The 17,217-nt window shown below is 48.1% G+C and overlaps 8 protein-coding genes across 8 annotated transcripts; 4 read left to right on the plus strand and 4 right to left on the minus strand.

The window, feature by feature from the left end:
- Nucleotides 1–296: 296 nt before the first annotated feature.
- ASPGLDRAFT_182300 (zinc-dependent alcohol dehydrogenase family protein) lies at nucleotides 297–1,662 on the plus strand. The gene is made up of 2 exons (XM_022543021.1): nucleotides 297–966; nucleotides 1,033–1,662. Exons 1-2 carry the CDS (start codon nucleotides 456–458, stop codon nucleotides 1,557–1,559), a joined length of 1,038 nt encoding a protein of 345 aa, XP_022395310.1. The 5' UTR covers nucleotides 297–455; the 3' UTR covers nucleotides 1,560–1,662.
- Nucleotides 1,663–1,886: 224 nt separating this feature from the next.
- Nucleotides 1,887–2,688, minus strand: ASPGLDRAFT_138514 (uncharacterized protein; the record flags this gene model as incomplete). The annotated part of the gene is made up of 3 exons (XM_022541616.1): nucleotides 1,887–2,171; nucleotides 2,237–2,464; nucleotides 2,536–2,688. 3 exons carry the CDS (start codon nucleotides 2,686–2,688, stop codon nucleotides 1,887–1,889), a joined length of 666 nt encoding a protein of 221 aa, XP_022395311.1.
- Nucleotides 2,689–3,071: 383 nt separating this feature from the next.
- Nucleotides 3,072–4,276, plus strand: ASPGLDRAFT_138572 (uncharacterized protein; the record flags this gene model as incomplete). Its single annotated transcript, XM_022541622.1, has 2 exons — nucleotides 3,072–3,242; nucleotides 3,332–4,276. The coding sequence occupies 2 exons, from the start codon at nucleotides 3,072–3,074 to the stop codon at nucleotides 4,274–4,276; spliced, it is 1,116 nt and encodes a 371-aa protein (XP_022395312.1).
- Nucleotides 4,277–5,996: 1,720 nt separating this feature from the next.
- ASPGLDRAFT_40632 (uncharacterized protein) lies at nucleotides 5,997–6,567 on the minus strand (the record flags this gene model as incomplete). Its single annotated transcript, XM_022545241.1, has 3 exons — nucleotides 5,997–6,070; nucleotides 6,118–6,262; nucleotides 6,313–6,567. The coding sequence occupies 3 exons, from the start codon at nucleotides 6,565–6,567 to the stop codon at nucleotides 5,997–5,999; spliced, it is 474 nt and encodes a 157-aa protein (XP_022395313.1).
- Nucleotides 6,568–7,926: 1,359 nt separating this feature from the next.
- ASPGLDRAFT_160455 (AAA family ATPase VPS4) lies at nucleotides 7,927–9,907 on the minus strand. The gene is made up of 4 exons (XM_022542455.1): nucleotides 9,299–9,907; nucleotides 8,895–9,227; nucleotides 8,383–8,833; nucleotides 7,927–8,335 (listed from the first exon to the last, which is right to left on the minus strand). The coding sequence occupies exons 1-4, from the start codon at nucleotides 9,595–9,597 to the stop codon at nucleotides 8,114–8,116; spliced, it is 1,305 nt and encodes a 434-aa protein (XP_022395314.1). The 5' UTR covers nucleotides 9,598–9,907; the 3' UTR covers nucleotides 7,927–8,113.
- Nucleotides 9,908–9,996: 89 nt separating this feature from the next.
- Nucleotides 9,997–10,584, plus strand: ASPGLDRAFT_87139 (tubulin-binding prefolding complex subunit YKE2; the record flags this gene model as incomplete). Its single annotated transcript, XM_022550415.1, has 4 exons — nucleotides 9,997–10,057; nucleotides 10,166–10,361; nucleotides 10,412–10,472; nucleotides 10,534–10,584. Coding segments are annotated over 4 exons (369 nt in total), but the record flags the coding sequence as incomplete, so codon positions are not given.
- Nucleotides 10,585–12,153: 1,569 nt separating this feature from the next.
- On the minus strand, nucleotides 12,154–14,308 carry ASPGLDRAFT_78102 (ankyrin repeat domain-containing protein; the record flags this gene model as incomplete). The annotated part of the gene is made up of 4 exons (XM_022549944.1): nucleotides 14,118–14,308; nucleotides 13,559–13,957; nucleotides 12,398–12,499; nucleotides 12,154–12,360 (listed from the first exon to the last, which is right to left on the minus strand). The coding sequence occupies exons 1-4, from the start codon at nucleotides 14,253–14,255 to the stop codon at nucleotides 12,154–12,156; spliced, it is 846 nt and encodes a 281-aa protein (XP_022395316.1). The 5' UTR covers nucleotides 14,256–14,308.
- A 171-nt stretch (nucleotides 14,309–14,479) lies between these two features.
- Nucleotides 14,480–17,050, plus strand: ASPGLDRAFT_182312 (alkaline phosphatase). Its single transcript, XM_022543022.1, has 2 exons — nucleotides 14,480–15,184; nucleotides 15,241–17,050. Exons 1-2 carry the CDS (start codon nucleotides 14,866–14,868, stop codon nucleotides 16,872–16,874), a joined length of 1,953 nt encoding a protein of 650 aa, XP_022395317.1. The 5' UTR covers nucleotides 14,480–14,865; the 3' UTR covers nucleotides 16,875–17,050.
- The last annotated feature ends 167 nt before the right edge of the window (nucleotides 17,051–17,217 follow it).

Genomic DNA, 17,217 nt, shown 5'->3' on the forward strand with positions numbered 1-17,217 from the left:
TACATAAAAATCCTTGGGCTCATATTAGGGTCTACATCAACAATTAGCGACGGTGATCCGAAGCACTGAACAATAGAAAAGTGAGAACGAAAGGCATTTTCCTTGTACTCGTTAAGTCGTAGAAGATCAGTCTTTTCTAGACAAATCACTCTCTAATGCAATTAATTAACTTACCCCAGCCCTATATTTGTCATCATTCGGGGTTAAAAAAAAAATCTTAGAAGGGGCTTTTTCATCCCCACGTGGAAAAGGTATTCTACCGTAAATGAGATATTAGTTTTGACGACGTCACCATTGGGGAAGAATGTTGACAGATGTGGCCTTTTTCCTATAAATACCCCCCGTAGACCGTTCTTCTTTGCTGTGACTTACCACTAAAGATTCTCTACTGTATTCTTCCTATATCCTCCCTTCCAATCTATATTATTCCTTCCCATCCTTTGTCATCGCCCATCATGAGCACCCAAACTGTCCTCAGATTGACTGCCCGGGACACCTGGGAGAAGCTCGCTGAATATCAAGAATCCGTTCCGTCCGCTAGCAAGCATGAAGTCTTGATCAAAATCCGGAGTGTTGCCCTGAACTTCCGAGACATCGCCATCTCTACTGGAAAGTATCCATTTGCAGTTAAAGATCAAGTCGTCCCTGGCTCTGATGCAGCTGGCGACGTGGTTGGAGTTGGCGAGGGCGTTTCAGGTTTCTCGCAAGGCGACAAGGTTGTCATTGCATTTGACCCGGCGACGCTGTATGGTCCCATCAAATCTTGGGCTACCGGTCTGGGTGGTCCTGTTGATGGGGTCTTGAGGGAGTACATCTCCGTCCCTGCCCATGCTGTTGTGAAAGTGCCGGAGACATCCACCCTCAGCTATTCGCAGTGGGCCAGTATGGTTTGCACCGGTGCTACTGCTTGGAACTCGCTGTATGGAGTTGCTCCCCTTAAGCCGGGACAGACCGTTCTCTTTCAAGGTAAGCTCTGAGACTTTTATCTTTTTCCTGCTCCCGGAAAGCGCATTGACGAGTTGTCTTGTCTAGGAACGGGTGGTGTATCCATCACTGGCCTTGTGCTGGCAAAAGCTGCTGGTGCACGCACCATCATTACATCCTCGTCTGATGAGAAGCTCAAGTATGTCAAGGAAAAGTACGGAGTCGACCACACGATCAACTACAAGAAAACACCCAACTGGGCCGCCGAAGCACAGAAGATCACTTGCGGCCAAGGCGTTGACTTTATCCTGGAGAATGGAGGCTCTGGAACCATCAAGCAATCAATAGAGGCTATTTCTTACGGTGGTGTGATCTCCGTTATCGGTTTCCTGTCTTCGGCACCGCAGGAGAAGATGCCAGATGTTGCGATTATGGCGCTGGGCAAGGGTGCTGTTGTTCGTGGAATTATGGTCAGTTCGAAGCAGCAGCTTGAGGAGGCTGTGCGCTTTGTCGGCGTTCACAATCTCCCTGTGCCCGTTGAGAAGTCTTTTAAGTTCGGACGTGACTCAGTTGTGGGGGCTTTTGACTATTTCACCGGAGGTCAGCATATCGGTAAGGTGTGCATTGAGTTTTAGTGCTGGAGAGTTTGTAAATGTTATGAAGTGTATGTAAACAAGATTCGTCTGGTCTAGTTTATGGTACTATTTCGACAGATTAAATGCACACTTTGAATAAGCCTATTTCGGTAGATGTCATGATAGATTTTTAGCCCGACCATAATTTGTATCTGCACCCTAACCCATGACACGGTTCGTATGGCGCAACCATGGCGCAGGGCGCTGTTTATGTAGATCCTGCTTCATCGATCCGAGATGCTTACATACTTTCATTGGAGACAATTGGAAATGGCTAATTTGTATGCATGCAAATCTACCCCAGGGACGACACGTCGTCGCAAATTTCTAAGCCAATGGGTACAGATCCCGAACACGAATTCTACGTTCATACTCATCGGAGCTGAGAGGACTCATTAAAGCGCCAGCAGTCCGGGTATAGAACACATCATTGTTAGGGCTCACGTAGTACACCAGCCAACTACCATCCGCGACACCTTGTCCTTGTGACAACAGGTTAGTGTCAACTGTCTCGCCGTTGACCACCGCCGTGGCACCTTCAGCGAAGACGGAGAGCGCGGTACCATACAGCACTGTTGCTGACTGTAGAGATGCTGTATTGACAATGATCGTCTGGAACGCAACATGTTAGCTGATCTGAAAGAAAGGAAGTTGGGATTGATCTCTGCACTTCGTACCAAAGTCGACCATTCATTACGAATTGGCTCTCTCGACTTGAAGGTCTTTAAACTGTCCATACTAGGGGCCGTGAACTCATGCATCTCTCCTAGGTATTTCTCCCAAGGCAGTTCGAGGGCGTGGCTGAGGTTCTTGAAGACTTCATGTGAAAGTTTGTGGCAGGCTTCCATCACTGCAGTGACGCCGGGTGAAGACTTGGGCAGATCATTCTTCACCAAGGAGCCTTCCTAACGGAAGCAAGAGAAAATGTGTTAGGCACGGTCTCTGTTTGGACGCACACGACAAGTGGGAGGATTACTGGTAGTTGTGACTCTAGCGATCCCAACGCTTCGAAGCCAGGAATGGGTAAATTGTCTACTTGGATTCCATTGCTCCGCGATACGCAGGATTGACGGATAGTGTCCAAGCCGCTGAAGTCGCGGAGGGTCTCGTACTCGATTGTAGGGAGCATGCTGTGAGGTTTTATTTCTCTGTATAAGTTGGGTCGATAGAAAAGCCTCATGCAAGCATAAATATCAAGGTTATGGTCTTTTAAGAATTAAGGAGCAGGTCCAACCCCCTCAGCATAAGCCTTGTTCCTGTAGTTGGAGAAGGAATTGGTGGGGCTGGGGAAGAAAAGGCGTTGGGGAAAGAATAACAGAGCAGATATAGATGACAGATTGGTAATACGACCAGGGTAGTATGACAATGCAGTGGGTCCATTTCTCCTCATTTTAATTTGCCTTTATTTATTCTCTTTTTCTCTCCATTCACTTGGGGTTTTCTTAAGCGTGCACTGCGAAGTCACCCGCCTACCGATCCAACACCGACCTACACAGAAACATCCCAGTCACCATGGCCTCGGATACCGGCAAGTTCGAGCATCTGCTCAAACCCTTGGATCTGGGAGGCCTTCGTATGAAGAACCGTGTGGTCATGGTCTCGTTAACCCGGAATCGGGACAATGTACCGCGGGAGAATCTTCATGTGCCCTATTACCGTGAAAGGGCAGGAACGGGGTTAATTGTATGCTAGTCCCCATCCTCCCTGTATCTCTTGCACGTAACAATTTAAATGAACGAATTGCATGTACTGACTATTTTCGATTTATTTAGCTCTCAGAGGCTGCCTTGATTTGTCCACAGGGTGTCGAGTGGACCTTCATGCCGGGGATCTACTCGGATGAGCACATCGAGGGCTGGGAAAAGGTCACTACCGCCGTGCACCAAGAGGGAGGACTAATCTTTTGTCAGTTACATCATGTCGGTCGGGTAGCTCACCCGGGCACTCGAGTACAACGCGAGATCGCAAAGCCTGTTCCTGGTCCATCGGCAGTAGCTGCTCGGGGTGGAAAGTTCCGTAATGTTCCCGGCGGCCCGGGGTACGTCCAGCCAACGCCAATTGAAAATCCTTGGGAGATTGTCGATCTCTATGGGAACGCTGCGCGGCTTGCTCGGGAGGCAGGATTTGACGGAGTGGAACTCCACAATGCGAACGGATATCTTCCTATGCAATTTCTCGAGTCGCATAGTAACCGTCGGACTGATGAATGGGGAGGTTCTATTGAGAAGCGGATGCGGTTCTCGTTGGCCGTTCTGGCGAGGGTGAATGAGTATTTCCCTTACCATAGGATTGGCATAAAACTTGCCCCATGTGGTGGCTACAATGACATGGGCGAGATGGATGCTCAGGGGAGACCGTCAGCAGACGCAGCCAAAGCAACCTACGGACCCTTCTGCGAGAAGCTCGATACCCTGGGTTTGGCTTATGTTCAGGTCATGCGCTGGTGGAAGGCGTATGACCTGATGATTGACGGGATGTCACGGGGAGTAGAATGGGATGCCATCTCGTACCTTCGACCAATCCTGAAGAATACTTTACTTTTCGGAAACACGGGATTTACTCCTGCGGAGGCGGATGAGTGGATTAAAGTAGGGCGTGTGGACGCGGTGGTTATCGGACGACCTTTGTTGTACAATCCTGACTACGTCGAGAAGATCCAAGCTGGCCAGGCGCATTTGCTGTATGAAGAGCAAGCCGGCGATGAGTATTGGTGGTAGTATGTTGACACTGACTCTTGGCCTTCGTTGTTAACGGGTACTAACCAAACTGTCTCTTGTAGTAAGTGGCGCAATAACGATAAGCGTGATGGGTACTTGAATTGGGCTCAGAGAACCATCATCCCCGGATCTTTGGATGTAAAAGATCGTCTCAGCCTAATTCACGACTGAGAGGTTGTTGGCCAACAGAATTCGAGGATTGAAGGTTACAATCACTCATTAAAAGTACAACCAGGTAGTCCAGCGTATAGAATACACATGCCCGCGTTTGATAGCGGCATATAATCGGTATCATTATTAGTAGTAAAGTCCCCTCTTGGAAACTAATCTAGGTCATGAAGCCTCCGAAGACTTGGTCAGACTGGTTTCTGCTTCCCCTGGAGGCCTCAGACACGATATATTTCTTATAGATGCAAAATATGCTAACTGGATGCAGCCCTATTCGGACACGTTGCGGTCGAGTCCCGTGTATATCTTTTGAATGGTTGGCATGAGGTGCTCAATAAAAGAGGCAGCTCTTATAAATGGATAACGGAGTAAGAGAAGGGCATGGCGAACCGGTCACTCGATGTTTAATGGACTCTTTCAGTTCCTCTGGTCTTTTTCTTCTTGTTTGAACCACTTTCCCCTTCTTATTCTTAATTGATGTGGTTCCCCTAGTACACTTGTACATGTCAGTTACCAACCTTTTTACTTCTTCCCTCCCAGGTTTTGTGGAGATTCCTTTTCCATATGCGATAATCCAGGGAAACAATACTACAATCTTCATAACAGGTCTCATTCAAATGAGACTGAGCGAAGTTGAAACCCCCACACATGTAAACAATGCTATAAAAACTGCAGCAAAAGCCGACTAAGCAGAATGATAATACAGGCAATGCTATCAGTAGACTATGATAATCGATACAATCTTGGATGTAGAGTTATGAGACCACCTCCAGTAGCACAAGGTGCACACAGCTTCATAACGCATGCTGGATGGCGTTGAGAAATAATCCAGCGAGTTAATGATATCTAAGTAAGGTTGCTCACTCCTTTGAGCCTCCACACACGCAGCATTCTCGGTTTTATCGATTTGAAAATAAGCGCACAAAATGAGAATCACACTGTTTTTATTTGTCAGCCACTGATAATGTCAACTTGCATCTGGCAATAAGAGTAGGCGCACAGTAAGTAGAATAACGACGGACAAAACAATTCAAGACGCCAACTGGTAGCGGTAAATGGGAGGTAATAAGCATTACGGATGGCCTTTATCGATAGGGAAATAAGGAGTAGTTGTCCAGATGGACGAAGACAACCCGAACGAAATCGCGATGGCAACACCGTTGGTAATTGCCGTAGTAGCTGCCAAAGAACGGAGAGAGCATAACAGACGCGATGAGTCTCATTTCCAGAAGTTCGATGTGGTGAAGGGATGCCGTTTAGGGATCCGGCATGTCCTCGTCTTCGTGCGAGTTCACTTAGGACATCTTCAAACTGGAATCCGTTGACGTCGTGCGCTGTGTATCAATGCTTGATGGAGGATAGAACTGCGAGGCCCCTATAAAGATCTGCGCGATGAGCCGGATTGCTCTCTACTTATTTCCCAATGCATAGTCGTCCAGGTCCACTACCAAGAGATTAGCGATCTGGACAATGAAGTAGATTATTTCTACTTAATCACCCTTTTGCTTTGGTTCAATCGGGAAAAGAAAAAAGAAAAAAGAAAAAGAAAAATTCACCCATCCCATAGAATTTCATACATTGTATGGTTCTGGCGGCAGTCTTTCGCCCTGCTCGAAGCGACCATGGCTACATGACAATCAGAACTCGGTCAAAGGACTCGAGACATTACTTACCCATGTAGGCCAGGATTTGAGCCATTCCATTTCCGAAGTCCCACCGCTTTCTTGCCTCCACCACACACATATTGCTCTCAATGTCTTGGGGGGGGGCGCCATATAAAAGCGTGTAATCCGCGCAGCCATTGAGCGTATGTTGCTTCTTGAGTTGAGTCAATCGGGAATCGAGCACTTAATTAGGCTGTCATGCACACCAAGCCCCTCGCAGCCCTTCAGTTCGCGCTCCCATTTGTAGGCATTGTTCCAATTCACCTTGATCCTGAATATTTTTTTTTCAACGTCGTCGACGCTCAAGTCGTGAACAGCAAGCGTGGGTAGCTTCCCTTTAGTCTTCTGCTTAAGGCCGTCAAGATATTTGATTGTCTTCTTTCTAAAATCTGGCTCTGCGTGGTGTAAGGTGGTCCTTAGGAGGCCCATGGCGACCTCGACCATAACCTTTCGACGCATCTTGACGGAAGCAGACGAAAACGAGAAGACCAAAAAAAAGAGATAATGCAAGCATTACTTCAACAGCTGCAGCACGAGCAAGATGGAATCCAACCCAAGAATCGGAGTCAGAGCTGCAATCCTATACAGTATATCAGATCTGCGGCGATCATGCCTTTTTGGGCAGGCTCATCTATGACCGAAGCCACATACAAGATCATCTGCATACCGCATATACTCGAAGAAATCCTCCTGCAACTTGATATTTGCACTCTTTTAACCTCTGCCCAACGAGTTTGCCTTCGATGGCATACATTAATCCAGAATTCCGATGCCCTCCAGGCTGCTCTGTTCATGAAGCCATCCAAAGAACAGCACAAGTGGGACCACAACCGCAAGCAGCTCCGCAGCCAGAGGCGCCATCATTCTTATAACCAATACCAGCCACCCCCCCTTTCATTGATGAAGAGAGAGAATGAATGTACACACGAAGTAAAACCAGCTGGAGATGTATGCTCACTCATCAACCTCCTACATCTCACATGGCTGTTATTGAGAAATGGAGCTTGGATAAAGAGAACCCTACGTTAACACACATTATGCTCAAAACAGACGGCAGGTTTCTCCGACTGGACCACATGGGTACGGCAGTTAACAGTGGACACTTTTTTATGCCAGGCCAGGATCCTTTAGTGCTCTGGTTTGAGCTTCGATTCCTAAAACGCTACGAACGTGACTTTCAGGGTGAACGGGCATTAGCAACCTCAACATATTCAAAATATTGTGGTTTCATTGTATTTTTCGAGTCATGCCATCTATTCGATGCGTGTCCATATATTTCTAATGAATTGGATTATTGTTTAAAGGGGTTTGGTAAATTTAGGCGAGTTCACGGCCGTTTTCGGAAGCCTATCTGGGAGGATTAAGAATATCTGGCATATTTTGCTCAATATCTGCTATTATATTTGCTTGTCTGCTTGTCTGCCTGTCTGCTTGTCTGCTTAACCTACAATTTATCGAGATATAGATGGATTGCTCAGAGCCTTTTTCAAGTTACACAAACCCTAGGTTATAAAGCCGAAGTCGATACGGAGTATCTCAGAAATGGGAGAACGTCAATAAATACCCATTGGATGATGGATTAACAATGAGAGTGCAGGATGAGTGTTGATACTGGGGAAGTGGATCACCTCAAATGTCTACGTGGTGTTACTGAATGGAGGGTAATTATTCTTAGTTTAAACCCGCAAAAATATGCATTCCAGTATTTGCGAGATCGATAGTCAAAATAAAAGAGAAACCAAAAGAGAATATGAAAATTGCAACGCCTTCGCCGTGCCAATCGGATATACCGCTTCTGAACACCAAGCTCACTCGAACAAAAACAAAAAAAAAAAATAAAATAAACATGGACGTAGCCCGTTACGGTCGTTCATTCGCTTTCAAGTGGAAAACGAGGGACAGAGGGGAAGAAAAGACGTCTAAAAAATCAGTGATATCAATAATCATGCAATTCATCAACTCGAGGCCATATAACAACCACAAGAGGCGTAGGGAATGTAATTCGTCATGCTCCTTCACTACCGAATTCCTCGGTCCATTCCGCGTTCCTCTTGAGGTCTTCATAACTGATTGTTGGTCTGGAGCTGCGGACAGACTTGACAAAGTCCTTGAGTATAAGTGTGGGTTCGAGGAGTTGGTCCGCTTCGACATTGACCCAGGACATCTCCGTTGCACCTTGGTCTCCAGGTGAGCATGGAGTGACCTTCTCTGCGCCATCGAGGATGACCTGTATTTGGTTAGTTCTGTTTCAGTATGCACGAAGAAGCCACGAACCTTCTTGTAGTGCGTTGCAGTTTGGATCTTGCGAATAGGTTGCATTAAAGCATCCTGCACAGCGATACTGATATCGCTGCCGGAATAGCCCTCACTCATCTCAGCCAGCGTCTTATAATCCGCCTGCGTCATTTCGCATGGCGTTGAGCCGACAGCTAACGCGAACATCTTCATCCGTGCATTAAGATCAGGAAGACTGATGTGTACTCTTCTTTGGAATCTGCGACGAATGGCCGCATCAAGCTGCCACGGAATATTCGTTGCGCCCAGAATTAGGACACCCTTGGAGTCTTTGCCCACACCGTCCATCTGGACCAGTAATTCGGTCTTGATACGGCGAGAAGCCTCTGATTCTCCCTCGCCACGGGGTCCGCAAAGCGCATCAACTTCGTCAATGAAAATAATAGCCGGTTTGTTCTCCCGAGCCATGTTGAAGAGCTGCTTCACAAGTCTGCAGAGGCGTCAGTTGTCGCAAATTCTCTCTAACTAGAACCAAGCAGCCGAGGACTAACCGTTCACTTTCACCCATCCACTTTGATACCAGGTCACTGCTGCTGACACTGAAGAAGGTACTGTTTGCTTCCGTCGCGACGGCTTTGGCGAGATACGACTTTCCGGTACCTGGAGGTCCGTAGAGCAGGATACCCTTCCATGGTTGTCGCTTTCCAGTAAACAGATGCGGGAACTTGATGGGCAAAATGACAGCCTCCTTCAGGGCCTCCTTTGCACTCTCGAGACCTGCAACATCCTCCCACTGTACATTGGGCTTGTCCGTCAAAATGGCACCGGCCAGCGCTGACCGTAGCTTCTTGGAATCGGCGTCTTCGTTATCGTCATCTTTTTCCCTACAAAAAGAAAGCGACAAGTTAGCACAAATCACAATTCGAAGGATAAAGGACAGAAGCGCAAAACATACCCGCCCTTCCCACTTCCTTGCGCCACTTTCCCATTCGCGCCCACAGCACTCGGTTTTTGTTGCCCGTCCGATTGAGCCAGGTGATTCTTGAGTTTCTCTGCACGATCCATATACTCGCCTGTTTTTGCGCGGATCATCTCCTTGGACTTTGGGTTTTTCTCCCATTTCAAGGCGAGCATGAACAGCTCCAGTGCGGAGTAGTAGGTTTGATAAGCTTTCTCGTACTCGCCCTCATTGTCATTCTCGATGGCCTTCTTGACAGTGTCGATTGCCCGCCCAAGGAAATCGGTATTGCTCATGGTGGATGAAGGACTCGTATATATCTCGATCGTTTCGCTGTTCAGGTACGAGGAGGAGGGAGGGGTGGAGAGAGGCGAGAGGCAAGGGTAGGTAGGAGATCGTGCCCGCTTTGCCGCTTGGAGGTGTGTAATATGAGACGAATAACCAGACCGGAGTCTTCAAGTGCGAACAAAAGCCGTCTCAAAGAAGATATTAATCTGAAGAGTCAAAGCGAGCAAGAAGTGTGCGGTTTTTGCGGGGTCCGGATTGAATGAAAGATGAAGTGTTTACACCGTCCGGAGGTTCTGCCGCCCATCTGGTTCTCCCCGCCAACGGGCCTCTTCGACTCCGACATCGTCCATTCTTCATCCACGATCCTATCTTGACTCGCGCATAATCCCCGATTCGATAGAGACATCATGGCCGAAGTACAAAAACAGCTCCAGGGCCTCTCGGAGGAATTCCAGAAGCTGCAAACCGGTATGTGCAACTGCGCTGCCCCTCCATCCCCATGACACGCAGCATATCACATCACCGCAATCGCACAAGATCTCACACGTCGCTAACACAAAAAAAAAACTTTTCCAGAACTCGAAGGATATGTCGACGCCCGTCAGAAACTCGAGTCGCAGGAGCAGGAAAACCAGGGTGTTCAGGATGAATTCGCCTCGCTGAACGAAGAATCCAACATCTACAAGCTCGTCGGGCCGGTTTTGTTGAAGCAGGATAAAACCGAGGCTGTCATGGCCGTCAATGGCCGTCTGGAGTTTATCGAGAAGGAAATGTATGCGTGTCAAAAGCTGTTATTTCGAAAATCACTGACGATGTTCTCAGCAAACGGATCGAAAGACAAATCCAGGAAACCGAAGAGAAGGCCGATAAGAAACGGACAGAGGTACATACTTGAGCTGGAATATCCCTCTCGTGAGTATACACATGCTTACACGATCACCCAGATCATCCAATTCCAAACCAACATCCAGCAACAAGCCGCTGCCGCTTCCGCTTCCGCATGAACACCAAATCGATAACGCAATCTCAAAAAGCTCTATAAACAGATACCCCAAAACACTTCATGATAGAGGAGGGAAGGAGCGCGCTGTTCCAGGAGTAGCATAGGGACCCTCTCCCCTTCTGCGAAGGCCAGCGGAGTCGTTCGGTTGTTAGCGACACGGGCGAGCGTCGTCCTAGGTCGATAGTGGGACTTACAAAGCTGGGCCTTTAGACTTGGGATTTTCGGAATGCCTTAGCAGGTTACCTGTATTTGTATCTCAAAAATACTTTAGGAGTCTAGTAATGAAAGAACTAGGGCTAAAACGCATATGAATTATGGGCTATCTATCAAATGGGGAGACCTAGCAACCTGCCATCTTCTCTATTCATCGTTATGTCCACGAAATGAGGCTGGACAAACAGATTCCTCCGTCAAGAACTGAAACACATCATCATGACCGCTTGAAGCAGCACAACTGATCGGACCCTGCCATGTCCTTTATGGTTGGATCTGCACCCGCTTTGACTAGGTATTTCACCACTTCCAAATATCCTCTATCTGCCGCATACCACAATGCAGTGCAATAATCTAGATCCTGCCTATTCACTTCACACCCGAGTTCTTCAACCATAAACTTCATCGCATCTAGCAAACCCCTGCTAGCGCAGATGCTTAACCCCGCCTGCCTGTCGGCGTCCATTTCCGCGTCTGGTTCAGCCCCGTGAGCAATCAAGTATCTCGCCACCTCCCGATGGCCATTCACAATGGCCGCCATTAGCGGTGATTTGTAAAAGTCACCTACCCGGTGATCTGGAAGTCCGGCCATTCCAGTGAGCACTGTGTAATGTTCAACGGGCATTCTGTATTCCTCGACCAGCATCCGCACAATTTCTAGCTGTCCTTTCCTTGAGGCCATTCTCACTAGCCAGGTCGTGTCTCTGATAACGATAGCAGCCCTACGAGCCTTGTCGAGGTCCAGGCCCACATCCATGAGTTTGCGGAAAGCATCTGTCTTGCCTCCTTCGATTACACGGTATAGGTTTTGAAGGGGCAAGTTTTGAGCGATGTGTGGATAGAGGTATAGATTGATGAGGGTGTGGAAAAACCGGCATGTTTGACACAAGACGTTGAGGCCTGCGAGATCTAGGTTCTGGCGAATAAGAGGTATGATCTCCATGGGTAGGGAGAGGAGTTACATTGTTGCTGATATTCGTAACAATGAGGATGACTGGGGGTCGTGTAGTTGTCTCAGCGAGATGATAGAGAAAACAGGCTGTGCTTATACTTCAGAATACTGTAGTAGGTAGGCGCCTAGGAGCACTTGCTACAACAACTAGCCCGACCATACAGCTGGCGTTATAGTACTATGAATATAGACGGACGTGGCTTCGATGGTTGGTTACATCACGACGGCTGTGCAGGGATGAGGCTTGATAGCTACAAGGATCTAAATTCCATTTATGGTGTCCGCTAATGAGTCACTTGCTAGTAATACCAGTTCTTAGGAATAGTATACATGCTTGCTTTGGTACTTTGAAAGTCGGAGAACCGTTTGGGTATTAAAGACAGGATTGTTATATCATCAATCTTCAGACAAATGATACTGCTGCACTAATCCCTGCCGAGCTTCCTTACTCGGGGCCTCTAGTAACATAGCTGGTGTCAGCCACGTTCGAGATGCGATATTGGGATTTGCCTCGGCATCGAGAAAAACCTTGGCCATTTTGTCATTTCCCTTAATCAGTGTTTGGAGTAAGAGTGTTTCGCCATTCTCCGAAAAGGTAAAAATCTGGATTAGTCTGCTTGTCACTCAACAACAATTCCACCATGTCCTCGCAATCACATTCAATTGCCCATTGCAATGCAGTGCCTTGCCCATACAGCGCATTTGGATTCACCTCCTGTCTCCCTACTAGTAATCTCACCAGCTCCCGGTTTTCGGTGCATGATGGCATAATGTAGAGGTGTCAGTTCTCCTTTCTTCACGCCAGCATGAGCTCCATGGGCCATGAGCTTTTCCACAATCTCAACATAGCCCCTGGATCTTGCTACCTGGACAAGAGGTGTTTCCCCTAAATCATTCTGTGCATTGACATCTGTGTCTGGATTTGCAAGGAGGGCATCAACAACAGCGGCACGTCCGTACATACAGGCGACATGAAGTGGTATTCTCTGAGGCTGATCTCTGGCATTGGGATCGAGCCCCATTTCAAGCAGTACACGGACAATTTCCGCGCAGCCTGCATAAGTAGCATTAAACAACAATGTCCATGCAGAGGATTTGCTTTTGACAGCATGGATATCAAAAATCTGGCAAAGCTGAAGCAGCGAACTCTAGGAACAAATTGAATATCTCTAGTTGCTGCATCGTTGATTAAAATATGGATATCATTCTCATGGTTTCTTTTCTTGTTTTCATTGTTGACGAAGCTGTCAATGTTGCTGATGTCTGCTCCGGCGTCGAGAGCCTTGCACGCGGTTGAGGGCTTCCCATAAAGCGCTGCATAGCTCAAGGCCGAACCATTGGATTTCTTGGCATTCTGCTTGTAGAGATGTGAATCTAGGGTGTTATGGAGGCGACGGTTAGCTTGGGACAAGGAGTTGATGTCTATCTCTGTTTCCAGATGAGACGCGATCAAGAGGAGCATTTCAATTGGGAGATTCTACAGAGCCATTATGTCAATATATGTGGGCCCCGTCCACGCTGGGGGATGTCTGAACACTTGATATTTTGATGAATTTGATGAAGAAAAGTTGATCTCGAGTAAGTGAGACTCGTAATATTCACGTGGCTATCTAGGCAACCGCAAGAGGTTAAGATCATGCATTCGGGATAGACGCTTTCTACGAATACATTCCGGATTCACCATGTCCTTAGAGTCGAACTGCACTGCTTATTGTAATGGAGCCTTATCCCTAAACGGCAGGTCTACATCCTGTCTTCCATCGAAGAATCTCAGCATCTCGATATTTTTCCTAATCATGACACTGTGAAGAGGTGTCCATCCCTCTTCCTCCGTCGGACTGACATGCGCTCCATGGGCCAGCAGTGCTGCCGCAATCCCAACATTCCCCCTAAATACTGCTTCGTAAAAAGGGATGTAGTCTGATTTATCCAATGGATTGACACGTGTGTTGGGGTTTTCAAGTAGAACGTTAACAACAGCAGCATGTCCTTCCAGACAGGCCATGTAAAGGGGCGGTCTGAAACTCGAATCAGAGGCATTAGGGTCCATGCCGTTGTCAAGCAAGAGGCGTGCAACCTCTGCATGTCCATACGTAGCGGCCAAAAGCAACGGTGTCCATCCCGAATATGTTTGTCTGATGGCAGAGAGTGTGAAATCCGATGACGTTGAAGCGGTGTGGTCTAGTAAAAGTTTGAGCCTCTAGTAATCCATTTCGCGCTGCTTCAGAGATTGCGCAAACATCATAATAAGCATAACTTTTTGTCGTTGAATTCTGCTCCAGCTTGGAGGGCTTTGCATGTGGTTAAAAGGTGTCCAGTGCGAGCTGCATATATCAAGGCTGAGCTGTTGGAGTTTCGACGTTCTGCTCATAAAGATAGGGGTCTATAGTGGTATGGACGCCATGGTTGACTTGAGATAAGGAGTTGATGTCTGCTTCTGTTTTCAGATTAGATGCAATCAGGAAGAGCAGTTCGTTGGGGAGGTTTTGAAGAGCCATTTATCTCAACTGCGAGAGAATAAGTGAACGTAGTCTGGAGAATGATAACCGCTAAATATTATGGTAAGTATGATAATGATTTTGATGGTAGTAAGTGAGGGGATATCACCCTACAAAGCCAGCACGTGACTAGTACAAACAAACTGGCGCGTTTCGATGTCAGCAATTCATATTATGGCTCCATAGATGCTTTCCACAGCGGGAAAGATAAATCCCCAATGAAGCCCTAACCAACATTCAACAGAGCATTAGTATGATTCGGCTAGAAGTGCGCGATAAACGCAATTAACCGAAATTTCCCCTTAATCGAGACATAAACCACTGCGACGCTGAAATACGACTTGATGACATCTGCCTTGGCACCCTCCGCCATGGCTCTTGGCTCCAGCACGTGGTGGACGAAACCATCGTCAATTCGCTTCCTTGCAAATGGCAGTGTATAGATAGCAATTTCCATTCCTTTGATGGAATGTGCCTAGACTGGAAATTCTACTAATTTCAGCTCCTTGGCAGTGCTTAAAGCAATGATAAAAAGGCGACGGAGGTCCCGGAGTACTACTCCTCCTGATTGAGGAGTTCATCCACCAGCCAGTCTGATCAATCCATCGTGATGAGGATTCTCTGGATCTCAGGTGTTGCGCTTTTTGCGCCGGCTACTGTTCTAGCGCAGACCTTCCAGCGCTTGGGTGGTTGTCCTACATTGGGGTGTGTCTTTCCTCCGGACCAGGCGGATTTCCTGGCCGGGCAGTACTTTGACATTCGACTGGAGGTGCATTCGCCTGTTAATGGCTCGGAGGCTCGAAAGGGCGAGCCGGATCCGGACTTTAAGTTCACCATTGCCAAAAAGGGTGAGCAGTCTAAGGCAGCGATGGAGTACTTTGATGTTGAGGAGCCTGAGCTGGAACGATGGGACTTTTCGTGGTATGAAGGTGAGTTTAATCTATCTGGTCTAATACCTTGAAGGCTCAGTACTAATGGTATATAGACCTGTTCGCAGAAGATGCAGGAAAGGCTTCCCTCGTCAACGTGACTTCCAAGGCATACCGCAGAATTGCACTCAACGAGCCTGGCGAGTACGAAGTGACCCTGACATACTATGGAGACCAAACAACAACAGCCACCTGGACAGTCCGCGACCTTCCCACCAAGCGACGTGCAAAGAACGTCATCTTGTTTATCGGCGACGGCATGACCACCAACATGATCACTGCAGCTCGTCTGATTTCCCACCGCAGCATCAACGGCAAGTACATGACCAAGATGGCGATGGACAAGTTCCCGGTTCTGGGCCACCAGATGACCCATTCGATGGACTCGTTCATTACGGATAGCGCCAACTCAGCTACGGCGCTGTACACTGGACACAAGACAACTGTCAATGCATTGGGCGTGTATGTCGACTCGTCCGAGGATGCCACGGATGACCCCAAGTTCGAAAACATCGTGGAGATCTTCCGTCGTCGGTATCCCGATGCTGGTGTTGGTATTGTCTCCACGGCGTTTCTCGCGGATGCCACCCCAGCTGGTTTGACTGCTCACACTGCAGACCGAAGCGAGTACGATCACGTCATCAATGCATTCTACGAGGGCTTAACCGAGTATGACTGGACAAAATGGGGCGGACCAGACGTCCTCTTCGGTGCTGGAGCCGAGAACTTCCTCGAAAGCCAGGACGCCTCGCGCGACTACTACAATCTATTCGCAGAGCAGGGCTACAACGTCCTCTGGAACAACACAGCCCTACACTCTGCCCCAAACGACACCAGAGCTCTTGGCGTCTTCCAGACCTCAAACCTGGCAACATGGCTCGACCGCAACGTCTACCAGTCCAACCTGCTCAACCAGAGTAACTACCCCGACGGCTCTGGTCGCGATGCAAAGGATCTCCCAGGCCTGAAGGACATGACCCTAAAAGCCATCGATGTCCTGAACGCGCGCCACGAGAAAGACGGCTGGTTTCTCATGTCCGAGGCAGCGAGTATCGACAAGCAGATGCACTCGCTAGACTACGACCGCTCGCTCGGCGAACTGCTCGAACTCGACGATACCGTCCGCGCAACAATCGAAAAACTAGACGCCCTCGGCGAACTCGAAGATACTTTGATCCTCGTAACCGCAGACCACGGCCACGGCTTCGACGTCACTGGCTCCGTCGACACAGAGTATCTCAACGCCCAGAAAGACGACCGCTCCAAGCGCCGCGCAGTCGGGTACTACGAAAACTCAGGTCTCTCAGAGTATACCATGGGTAATGGCGGAAGCAACCTGCGCTACTCCGAAGGTGTACATTTCCCCTCGCGTTGGGATCCGCGATACTCCCTGCACGCTGGCGTTGTGGCATTCCCGGATCACCGTGAGAACTACCAAGTTCACGCAGAAGGCCCGCGCACTCCTGCGAATGGCCCCGTGGCTAACTATAAGGATGCAGTTACTGGATTCCTTGTGAACGGGACGTTGCCGGTGGATAGTGACCAGGGTGTGCACTCGTTGACGGATGTGCCTGTGTTTGCGCAGGGGCCGTGTCAGGAGTTGTTTGGGGGGGTGTACAATTCGGTTGATATTTTCTTTTATATGGCTGAGTGTCTTGGATTGGCGAAGGGTCCGGGAAAAGAGCATTAGAATTCATTCCGTGATGTATGTATGTGTCTTAGGGTTTGTGACCCTGGGCTTCATATGTATCATCGAGATAAAATCATTTATTTTCTTGTCAAATGTTGATTGGGGGTTTGATTTAGATGTCTTTCCAAAATGAGAAAAGACGATATTCTTAAGTATACAACAACACTCAAGTGCCTCCACATTTCTTTTCCATTCCACCCCCATTAACTGAAAAGTCATACATGTAGCAGATCTATCAACACCAATTAGTAATTAGTACTCAACAATACCCCTACAGCAACCCCACAACACCAGAAACTCACCATCTACTTCAGTTCTTATAACACTCCAAATACTCCCCCCC

The sequence above is a fragment of the Aspergillus glaucus genome (genome assembly GCF_001890805.1).
Source record: "Aspergillus glaucus CBS 516.65 unplaced genomic scaffold ASPGLscaffold_44, whole genome shotgun sequence".
NCBI classification, from domain to species: Eukaryota; Fungi; Ascomycota; class Eurotiomycetes; order Eurotiales; family Aspergillaceae; genus Aspergillus; species Aspergillus glaucus.